A 12,340-nucleotide genomic window follows, 5' to 3' on the forward strand; every position below is an offset into this window, starting at 1 on the left:
AGATATCCTTTCTCACCAAATATGATTGTGTTCCCTAAATTGCCTTTTCAAATGCTTGCAGCCAATCTAACTGAGAGGTCCTTCAATGCGTATACTTTATTTAAGATTGCCACATTGAACCTTTGTAAAATATTAGCTTCATGGACAATGCAGAACCACAAGGACAAACACATACCTAAAAAAGAGCTATGAATCTTCCTCCCTAAAAAAGAATGGAATTAATTCCCTATGCAGCTTATAAAACCATGGCAAAGAAATTTAAGAGAATGATTTCATAGTTTCATACAATTAAACTAAGTTAAGACAAACTTTCTGGTATGCATTATAGGTTGATGTGTAATTCTCAGTACTGTTGGAGGACAACTCACTTTGAACTACACCTGTCTGAATTCAGGTAACAGTTCAACTAATATGAATGCAATTCTAATCAAAATCACAATGTCATCCAACATTAAAAACTAATTTTAAAGAATGATATTATAAATGGGTGTTGAATTTTACCAAATCCTTTTTATGCAGCAGGTGAGGTCATTATGTGGTTTTTCTAATTTGATTCTGTTAATGTAGTGATTATGAGTCAATACATTGACTGTTTTCTAATATTAAACCAACCTTGCATTCTCAGAATAAACTTCATTTGGTGATTTTAGAACTATATCAACAAGGTTACAGTGTTTTCCTTGGGGACAGTAAGGGCAGACAATATTTTGTTTTCTACCATAAGCATGTATAATTTTAAAGACATGGGGCAAATTGTTTGGTATAGACATAATAAATCATTGAGAAAAGAGTATAAGGGCTGGCTTAAATCTTACCTAGAATACTTAAAGGAAAGAAAAGCAAATTTGTTAACACTGACTGAATTTCATTTAATACAATCAGAAAAATTGAAGGACTTTTTTATAAGTTTACCTGTTCCGCTTCCACGTAAATGAGAGGGAATCCCATTTGTTTGGTCCAGGTATTCATCACAGCGGCTATAGGTTTACCACTGGCATTTTCTAAACTTTCCCAGAGATCCTCTAGAAGATAAATACAAACAATAAAAATCTAAAATGTTTCCATTTTTATTCTCCTAAACAAACCAGAAATTTTATATAACTCTTGACACTGCAACACTGACCAATTTTGTGATTCTTTCAGGTTCAGGAACAGTGGGCCAAATTAATGTTCCCCTTGCCTTCCCATTAAATGAACTCTATGGTCTTATATTCTAAGATGTTCTTAATTGTTCCAATTTATTAAAAAATTACAAGTTATAAACAAAAGACAAACAGGTGAGTTCAAACAAGAAGAAAACAGAAACAAACAAATAGAAACATATTCAAGGTCACTACTAAACAATCATTCACAAACTTAAAACTATTATACCCATTCAATTAACAGAAGTTAAAAAATACTCAATGCTGATGCTGTTTTTGACCCAAATGGTCAAACAACTCTGGTGGTAGAATAAGCAAAACAACAATACAACATGGTACATACTATAACATGGGCAAGAACAGTGAAAGAAAAATCCAAAGAATAAAGTTTCACAAGAGGTAAACTTTTGGTCTGCACCTTGAAGAGTTGTTCATTAGACAGGGAGAAAAAAGGCATTCCAGGTAGACAGAATAAAGGTACAAAGAGGAAAATAAAAAGGAATTCGTTGGCGGTCTGGTGGTTAGGCCTCTGAGCTTTCACTGCCGTGGGCCCGGGTTCAAGCCCTGGTCAGGGAACTAAGATCTCATAAGCCGTGCAGCACGGCCCCCCCCCCAAAAAAGAGGGAAGTATAAGAAATGACAGAAAATGTCAGTAACAGCAATATGTTCAATAAGCTGAAGACAGAGGCACATGTGTGGGAGTAACAGGTCATGAGGCTAAAAAAGTAGGCAGGGGTTGAACTGTTCAAGACTGTATGGCTTACAAAGAAGTATAGACTTTATCGTGAAAGGAATGTGGCATCTCAAGTGTTTTTAATCAGTAGGGTGATGTAATTAGATATTCACTTTAGAAAGATAACCCTAGCTAGCCTCAGAGTGAGAGATGAAACTGAAGAGAGTGGGACAAGGCAAGTAGTAAATTAGTAGTGAATTCCAGGGGAGAGATCAAGAAGGCATAAATTAAGGGAGAGGCAGAGACAGTAGACAGAGAGCACTACAACTGCTACAAGAGGATAAAAACCATGGATGATAATGGGAATGTATTTGAACTGCCAATTGTCTTTCATAAGTAACGAAAACAAACCCAAAAAAGTTACATGGTACACCCTGTACCAGTTACACTTTGGTAAGCTAAAGTACAGCCCATGAACTAGTAGCACTGGCTTCACCTGGGAGTCTGTTAGAAATGCAGACTCTCGGGCCCCACCCCAGACTTATAATAATGACATTATACAAATCTTGTTTTCTAAACTATTTTTGTTCACTAAGGAACTCAGCTTCATATTCAATCAACTATTAACACCTTTATTCTTCCTTTTGACTCTAATATCTAATAGACCATCATAAAATCTTAAGAATTTACTTCATTGAAAATCTGTAGTTCCACAAGTTCACTCCCACAAATGGTTAATTTGCAGCTATTTTAATGGTCAATGGTCAACGAAGGGCAACAAAACCCACAAATCATCAAAAAGAACAGGCTCTGGTAAAGTAAACAGAACTTTTCAGACTCTTTAAAGTGGCAAAACATTGAGCTGTGGAAAGCAGACTACTGGAGGATGACCAAAAAGATAATAGATCCTGATTCATGTTGTTGATCCATGATGTAACACATCTTCAAATAAGTCGACTCTATTTCCTATCCAGCACATGGAAAATTAAGTATTTCAAAAAAATAAAATGTCACACTCTGGATAGTATGCCAACACTTTCTCTCCATTTCTATCTCAAGCTATTAAAGATTACCTGTGGCAGCATTCTTTTGTTGAAACTTGGTTAAATACATGTTCATTCCTTTCTTAAAGTCCTGAGAAAACACAAAGTCAGAACTCAGAATTATAGTATATTTTGAGTATACAGTACTCAAAAACTAATTTACTCAAATTACTTGACTGTTAGATTTACTAAAACACATGTATCCCCCTAATGTCTACTACCTTCTGTTTAAAAATGCATACTCTTTGCCTTCTACTCTTGCTTTTAAGTTTTATACCAGACTTCCATCAACCCCCAAAACGTATCTGCAACATCATTCATCTGAGAGCCCAAAATAATCAGCATAAAAAGAAATAAAGACAAGCCAGAGTACTGTCCTTATAAATTCTAGAAAAATTACTTAAGAACTTAACCTAAATAAAAGCAAACTTTTTTTTTCATGCAAAACTCTATGGTTTCACCATAAAAGAATGGAAGATTTTTTAAATTGCTTTTTTACCTTATCCCCAATGTAGTCATGTAGCATTCGGATGACAGAGGCACCTTTGCTATATGATATAGCATCAAATATCTCATCAACTTCAGAAGGATGGCCCACACTCACCTAGCAGACAGTGTGATTCAAGGTTATGACAGGAAACAGACAGCCTGTAATACTGAATTACATAAAAAGCTATCTAGGAAAACCCTTCTAAATCATAAGATACTTTTTGCCTTTAGGTGACTCATAATGTGTAATTGTTTAAAAGGGTTTAATAACTAATACTAATAAAATAGAATATATAACACAATCCCCATCATCTCTTAGGACCTGGGTTCCAATCTTGGCACCGCTTTGCTGGGAGGCAAGTCACTATTGATCTCTTTGTGGGTAGAGAAGTGAGGGTAAGGAAGGGAGAGATGAAAAACATTTGACTTCTTGCACTAATTGTTATGGCTTACAGTTACATAGGGCCCTGGTTAAATATGTCAAAGTAGACTCTAAGTCTAGCTCATTAGAGGCAAAATTTATACAGATAAACTAGCTGAAATAAGGACAGGCTAAGTCAAAAGAATTAAAATATTTATATAAAAACAGACAATGACAACAATAAAGAGTATGTTCAGAATTTTCTCTGAAACAACAGAATCATACTACCCAACAGCTATGGTTCCCCCACACTATTCAATAAAAATCTATTTAGTGAATGCTTATGGGTACAGAGCACTTGCATCTACAAAGAACATAAATGTTTTAAAAGAAACATAATGAGAACTTAGTACTGCTAGAATTTCAAGAATGGAAATATAAATTACAAAAGTAAATGACATCACCCATGCAATTTTCTTTTCAGAGTCCTAAGTATCTCTATAAACAAATTATATATTTTATTGAAAATGAGAGCAAAGGCCAATGAGTGAAAATTATGTCTCACTTCAATAGGATGGCTGTTATCTAAGGCATCAAGCTCCTGGGCACGTGTGTAATCAGCAGAAACAAACTGAGTCCAGATATCATACTCTGGGAAGCAGTGGTCTACACACAGATATTCAATCCATGATGCGAAGCCTTCATTTAACCAAAGATGAGTCCACCATTCCTAAAAACAAAAGATGGAAATATATAAAGAAAACAAGATGCTTGTCACTCCACTAATTTAAAAAACTCATTTGTCCCTTCCACTATACTCTAAAGGTCTTAATGAACTGAAATTCATTTCAAAACATTTAGTAAATAACTCACATCCCTGAACAAAAGAAATGCCAAGAAAGGCCAACCTGGTGACACTAGCATTATCACCACTGCTAAGTAACTTTCTGGTACTAAAGGTAGAAAAGGAGGAAGAAGGAGGATGAAAAACACCCTAAATATGGAAAAGGGGAAGAGAGCGCATAAATATAGGCAAGAGCCCACATTGTCATATAAAATTTAGTTTAATAAACAGTTCTCTTAAAAAAAACCAGAAAGCTTATCAGGACCAAACAAGGAAAACTAGAAACTATTTCCATAATGACAGGGAAAAATCATTGTTGATTGAAAAGTTAAACTTTATAGATAAACAGAAAAGCAGTACTGCTTACATAAGAATTATGTGAAATTAACAGAAATGTCATGGCAGTAAGTAGTTCAGTAACGAATGGTGTTTAAACATTTATGGAATATAAAATTCTCATCTGTTAATAAGAATTAACAGTGGAGTGGACAAAGAATATAATGGGTCACAGACAAAATCAACTTTTTGAAAAAGAAATCAACTTTTTAGAAAGAGATTTCAATCAATTTTCATTAAAATTGATTAAATCTCTTATGAAAAGAAAGCAATACTATATGAATTCAGGACAAAGGACTAATGCAATGGTGAAAAACCTGTAGGGCTTCCCTGGTGGCACAGTGATTAAGAATCCACCTGCCAGCGCAGGGGACATGGGTTCGTTCCTCGGTCTGGGAAGATCCCACAAGCCGCTCCGGGCCCGTGAGCCACAACTAGTGAGCCTGCGCGTCTGGAGCCTGTGCTCCGCAATGGGAGAGACCGCGACAGTGAGAGGCCCGCGCACTGCGATGAAGAGTGGCCCCTACTCGCCGCAACTGGAGAAAGCCCACGCACAGAAACGAAGATCCAACACAGCCAAAAATAAATAAATTTATTTATTTATTTATTTATTTTTAAATTCTGAAAAGATCAAATATTTTCAATATCAACTGATAAATGGCTATCTGTTTATATGCTTTGTGCACTTATTTAACTAAGCCTCCACTGGGATAAGCTGGTACAAACCTAGTAATTTCCCTATCTCTAAGCCTTTGAATTTTGGTTAATGAAACAAGTGACATCTAATAACCAGAAGTTGCTCCAATCCAGTAAAAAGTTGTTTAAAAGCAAAATGAGAACGCACGCATTTCCCCTACTAAAATTTATTACTGGAAGTTTAAAAATAATATTATAAAAAATAAAGTCTGCTCAACACTGAGAAAAAAAATTGGTAGCAACAAACTTGCTGCATTAGGAGAAAAGAATGTTTCTGACATATTGTTTGTTTGTTTCTGACATATTGAATACAGGTACTAGTATACTTACTTCCGCATAAAATTATATTTCAAAAAATTTTTTTTACCGCTAAGCAAAATTTTAAACATCCAAAGCAAAAAGGAAAGGATTTACTTTCAAGGGCTGACCGTCTTTAGAAACTCTTTCAAATATGTAAGAGTTGCTAAATGTTTTCCTTTCCTGCTTATTTTTGTGACATGTGGACTCAACTAATATCCAAATTGGGCTCTGCTCTTTGGCAACCTAAAATGCCATCAGGGAATTTGGCTGGCTCCAGAATCTCCAGTTCTTTCTTTGCAGAGGCACTTCTAGTTCACTTATTAAATGCTGGTCTCCCTAGCTCTAACACAGTTGGCTGCTATAGATAGCACTTATTCAGAGTAAGAGGGAAAGGTCAAGACTAGAGGACAGAGATCATTCACTGCAAACATTATAATAAACAAGAACTTCAATACGACAGTTGAAAATTTTAATATACTTCACAGTTATTCTGTTGTTTCTTCGCCTTTATTTCTGTCAAATTTCAACTTAAAATTTCAGGCAATGAAGAAAATGACCCTTAAAAACATTTCAACCTAATCAAGGATAGTTTGTCATTTATCAGGTTACTTTACAGTTAGTGAGCTACATAATATATATGACACAAGAAACTACAGTTAGTCTGAATCTCACTGCATGCAATCTCTCTACCTAAGTGGAATCTCTTCCTTTCACCCAAATTAGTATCATGACTTCCCCCGCAGGCAGTATTTAGAACAGTTTAGGAAGTATTTTCTGTTGAATAAAGATTATCTACATGCTTTTGATCAACAAGAATATTCTGATAAACACTTTTCAAAGTGGACCTTTTAAAATAAAGTTTTTCAATAAAAAAACTACATTTTTGGTACAACATTCCAGCCAAACCTGAAATACTATGTAGACAAAAAAAGGTGCAGCATGAAAAAAATAAATATATTTGAGCACTTAAAAATATTAAATACCATAGTAACAAGATTTCCAAACCATTGATGGGCGAGTTCATGTCCCACAACCAGGGCAACCCACTGGCGTGATGAAGAACAGGAGTTTTTTGGATCAATAAGCAATGCAGTCTCCCTGTGTTTAAAAAAAACATTTTTTTTTAAGTATTACAATCAAAGCAGGCATGCAGAAGTGGGGGAGGGAGATTCAAACAGTAAATAAGATGGTCAAGTTAGGCTTTAAAGATGTCAAGAAAATATTTCCTCAGAGTACACAGGACAGAAAAAGTTCTGGGAAGATTAAAGACACCACTCCAACAGAATTCATAACAGAAGATCAAAAATGTGACACAAGTTTAATTATCAGTTTGTTTATAGGACAGCTGCCTGAAATTTCAGAAAAATTTTGTCTAAAGGATTAGGGATTATTGTGCTAGACAGAGAGAAAAGACAGTGCTTCCATTAAAAGAAGGGGAGCAGAAAGTAGGGAGAAGATGCATTCCACAGTCCTAAAAACACTGAGCAGGCTGTCCAAAACTTAGCTCACTGAAGAAGGCAACTGAAAGTAGAAGACAAAAACTTGTTTACAGACACTGCTTTTAAAATTATACAACCTACATGTTTGTATTGTGGTGACAGACATGTAACAACTTGGCCAGAAGATATTAAATCAGGGAAAGTTCTTCAAGCTGGATAAATAACTATGTAACTACTAGAAGGAAGAAAAGGCACTGAAATGAGAAACTCAGCCAAAAATACATCTACAAATGCTACTAATGCCAGATGCTCACTTTAAAATCTTATACTCTCACATAGTAGCACCAGAGGGTGTTCATCTGCATTCTCGAAAAGTTCAAGGAAGTGGGGGGAGGTAGGAAAATTTATGACAGATCATAAAGCAGAAGCTACTGAACTGTACTTAGGAGTGAAGTTCTCATGAAATCAGTGACTTAAAAAGATAAGGCAGGGTAATACATCATTAACATACCTATAAGTAACAAGGCCCCAGTTCTCCATGGCACCTTCATAAAATAAATATAAACATTTATTGATATTTATATATACTTCTTGAAAAATCATAAAATTCAAAAAAGTTATTACAATTCATCAATAAAATGAAATTTACTTTACCAGCTGCAAAGTCTGCAATAGCAATGAGATCAATTTTAGGTAGAGGATAAGGAACATTGAAGTAGTCCTTATAAAAAGGCAGAGTTTTAGCAGCAACCTATAAAAAGTATAGACAAAAGAACCATCTGATAAATCTTACTGTCATTCATATAGAAATCCACAAAGGAATCCTGTTGCAAGCCAAATATCTCAAGTTACTAGAAACCAACCCTGGGGAGCCCCACCTCCAAAGACTGCTTTAGCCCTAAGCTTTGTATGTCAGCCAAACTTTAATCCATTTATAATTCAGTATGAAAAGTATAATTACATATTTTCCCACCCACTCTCTGGGTAAATAAATTCTACTCTAATATTTTCTTAATCATCATCTTGTAAAATGTTAATAAAACACCAAAGTTGCTAGTTCCCAGATTCTATTAAAAGTAAAACCAAAGTAGTACATGAAATTTCAGATTAAAGTATAAATAATTGTACTAATAATTGATCAGAAATGTAAATTCCCCAACCTGGAGTTATGGACTGTTGGAACAATCCTCTTCAAGTACATTTACCTCTAACGCAAATTTTCCTTGCTCTGCTTTGCCAACAGGGGTGTAAACACGGACACACACACCATCTTTTGACCTTGTTTCTACAAAGTCATATTCACCCACAACAAATGCCACCAGATACGTAGACATGACAGGTGTGCGAGCAAACTTCACTTCCACTACATTTTCATCATCAGGATATGGTTTCCGATCAATTACATTCTTTAAAAAAAAAAAAGGAAAATTTAACAGATTTACATTAAATACCTTAGAGCAAACACTAGCCAAAAACTCTAGGCTTTGGGGCCTTTTCTTCCCCCTTTCCAGCACTGCTTACTTCTCTATCCTAATTCATCCAGTGCTATTATGCTGTCAAGATCTTTCCTATTAAGAAGGAAAGTCACCTGATAAAGCATTCACACTAAGAAACTGGAACCTAAAGTGTTAAAACTTCCAAGGATTTGTAAGAAAAAAGAAGCAACTTTTCTTGAATACATATTAATATGCCAGATACTGGGATGTTTTAAGACCTCAATACTTTTCAAGTGAATGAAGGATAGGAGACAACAAATATTAATGAAAATAAAATGTAATTGTGGAATCAGACATTTCAAAGGGTACAGATTTCTAGATTTAGAGCATTCTCTGTACCAAGGCTGGCTCTAAACAAATTTGTCACAAAATCTCCACTTTACCTTTGGAGTCCCCTAATTTCCCTTTGGTGTTCTCCCTCTTTTTCCTATTCAGGCTCTCAGTTTCCCCAAGGTCTCACTATTCTTTCTTCCAAGTAAGACTTATTCAAGAATTGATCCGATAAATTCATTCATACTAAATTGTAAATGAACATTTCAGTGTAATATATTAGCATCCTCTCTGAAAATATTTGAGAAGAGAATCTATGGAATTCTCTCCACCAATAAAGGAGGCAAAAGCCAGTTATTTTCAGGTACAGCAGGCATTTCCAAGTTCCCTAGACTCCTATTATAAGCCACAAGCTACTCTATGTCTTAAGTAAGGCAGTCTTAGACAATACACTTCAAGTAGTGAATGCTTACTCTATTATGAATGAGGATCAACGACATCAGTGAAGGGAGCATATTCCAAGAATACAATCATCCAAAAACCTAAATACACTTCATTTTGTGGCTATTCCTTTCGGCATTTAATAAGAATATCAGATTTTTTTCCTTTCACGTAATATTTATGAAACTCATTTCTTATTTAGATTTCCAAATTGAAGGAATTAGATGATCTTGTTAATATAGTTTATAAAGAATTTCTTCCAGGAGGGGGGAAACTCCCCAAATAAGGCAATAAAGAAAAAGAAGGCTTTCAGAAATTAAGAAAACTAACATTTGTGTTCCAATTATGTGTCAATCACTGTGCTGGGTGGTTTCATGCTATCACATCTAATCAGCAAACTAAATATGCTAAATGCTTATCAAGATATGAACATACAAACACAAACATACCATGTTTGATAAAGCTACTCTGTCTTTAGGAACAACCAATGAGATATCAAAAGTTGCTTTGATGGCAGGCTCATCCCAGCAAGGAAAAGCTCTCCGGGCATCAGTAGCCTTAAGAAAAGAATATGAAATATAAAATATCACAGAATTAACCTACCAGACTATTTTCATGAAATAACAGACATTTCTTTCTTTTTATCATTTGTTCATTCACGTTTTCAAATATTTATTTTCTACTCAGTGCCAGGCAACAAGCTAGGGACTGACTACAAAGAAAACACAAGGTTTACTATCATTGCCACATCAGCAATTATCCAGGAACTAGGTCTGCTATAGAGCTTAACAATTTATAGTATTAGAGTAATTGACAATTATATTTTTGTTTTTGTTAAAACATTTCAATATTTCAAATTAAAGGCAAATGGCTTTATCTATAATGTCAACACAACATAGAGCACAGGAAGGTTAACAGTATACTATTATAACGATTCAACGATGGGAAAATATGACTGGTTGCTTCTCTGGCTTTGATTTCAAAATAAAAATAAAAATATCTTCAGAATTTTTGATGTGCTTTGTTCTTTATCTGGAATGGTAGCAATAGGAATAAAGACAGATGCTGTATCAGTTCCAGACAGGTCATTTGTTTAATGGCACTTCCATATACAACACATAAAACTGTCACCATCTGACCTACCTTTTGAAAGAGATCTCATTCTTTCTTTAAAAATAAAAAAGAGCAAACTTGTTAAAGCAAAATAAGATTAGTGGTGCAGTAGAATATCAGTTATAAAAGAAAAAATCTTTAATAAAATAGAAAGAGAACCATTGACAAGATTCTGTATCTTAAAAAGAAGTAACAAAATATGCAAAGGTAGAGGAAGCACATACTTCTGAAAAAGGATTTCACCAAGGAAATACATTAGATGGCTGATTGCATTCTCAAAGAAACTAAATAAATTATGAATTCTACTAAAGAATAAATAAGACTAAAGATGTTTAAAAAAAGAATAAATAAGACATTTGGAAAAGTAAGAGTGTAAAGAAAGAAATGCACAGAAAAAATCAAATTAGGAGCAACAGCAGTAAATAATGTATTTATATTAGAGGAAATTAAATGAATGACATAGATAGTAAGATTTAGGTTTCCAAAATATCCAAAGGACAAAGTAATAAAAGCAATCAAAGGTACATTTGGGGGATAGACACTAGAGTTAAATCTATTATTAAATGATGTTCCTGAAGAAGAAATCAGAACAGAAACCACGACGAAGATGCAATAGAAGAAAATACTGCTACACTGAAGACAGCTCTGAATATGAACATCAATAGGGTTTACCAATTATTAAAAGTTAATGAAAAGTGAACACCTAGGGGCTTCCCTGGTGGTGCAGAGGTTAAGAATCCGCCTGCCAATGCAGGGGACACGGGTTCGAACCCTGATCTGGGAAGATCCCACATGTCACAGAGCAACTAAGCCCGTGAGCCACAACTACTGAGCCTGCACGGGAAAACTCACATCAGAAGAAACCATGGGGTATCTCAGTAAGAATCTAAGGATCCCACATGCCACGGAGTGGCTGGGCCCATGAGCCATGGCTACTGAGCCTGTGTGTCCAGAGCCTGTGCTCTGCAACGGGAGAGACTACAACAGTGAGAGGTCCGCGTACCACAAAAAAAAAAAAAAAAAAAAGAGTCTAAGGAAGAAACAATTATGTGATTTTGGATTTGGCTGAATGATTTGGAGGAGGATTTAAGAAGAAAGGATTCATTCTAAGTTGGGTGCTGTCAGAAAGTGGAGGCAATTTTATGAGTGGGTATCTCAATAACTGTTATTTATCTATGGAGAGGGCAGACTACATCAAGCCTAAAACTGCAAATGGTAAAGAAGCAGCAGTCACTCATTTTAACCGAGAGAGAGAGTTGTTTGTCTTTTGTGATTAACAAAGTGAACTTGTTTTTGTCTATGCTTGGATGAAATTATGAAGTGCCCTTGTTTTGTCTCACTTTATCATGGTCTCGGAGTAACCTTGTCTGAGGTTGGCATTCTGTGATACTGTTTATGTCCAACAGGAGAACAACATGGACTAGTTTTCAGTGCTAGGACAACTTCTGGAGGTCAGGGGCTGCTCTTTATTTCTTTTTCCCCCCAGCAAATCTCTTACATGCTCAGTAAAACTGGTCATGTATAAAGGCAAATGAAAGATTTTCAGATATGCAAAGACTCAGGAAGTATACCACCCACATATCCTCTCTTAAAAAAAATCATTGGGAGACACACACCAGCCAACCATTCCAGGATGAAGAAGTGCTCAAAAGGGCTAGAAATAAGCATTGGAATCACACACTCATACACGCACACAT

The 12,340-nt window shown here is 35.2% G+C and overlaps 1 protein-coding gene across 1 annotated transcript in view; it reads right to left on the minus strand.

The window, feature by feature from the left end:
• Positions 1-12,340, minus strand: part of NPEPPS (aminopeptidase puromycin sensitive) — a 106,453-nt gene that overhangs the window by 21,484 nt on the left and 72,629 nt on the right. The window contains exons 5-13 of the mRNA XM_059046510.2: positions 9,980-10,087; positions 8,529-8,729; positions 7,978-8,074; positions 7,835-7,868; positions 6,868-6,982; positions 4,274-4,438; positions 3,358-3,462; positions 2,889-2,949; positions 913-1,022 (exon numbers count right to left, since the gene is read on the minus strand). Of these exons, the coding sequence (XP_058902493.1) occupies positions 913-1,022; positions 2,889-2,949; positions 3,358-3,462; positions 4,274-4,438; positions 6,868-6,982; positions 7,835-7,868; positions 7,978-8,074; positions 8,529-8,729; positions 9,980-10,087 (996 nt within the window). The remainder of the gene's footprint in view (positions 1-912; positions 1,023-2,888; positions 2,950-3,357; positions 3,463-4,273; positions 4,439-6,867; positions 6,983-7,834; positions 7,869-7,977; positions 8,075-8,528; positions 8,730-9,979; positions 10,088-12,340) is intronic.

The sequence above is a fragment of the Kogia breviceps genome, chromosome 19 (genome assembly GCF_026419965.1).
Source record: "Kogia breviceps isolate mKogBre1 chromosome 19, mKogBre1 haplotype 1, whole genome shotgun sequence".
In the NCBI taxonomy this organism is placed as follows: Eukaryota; Metazoa; Chordata; class Mammalia; order Artiodactyla; family Physeteridae; genus Kogia; species Kogia breviceps.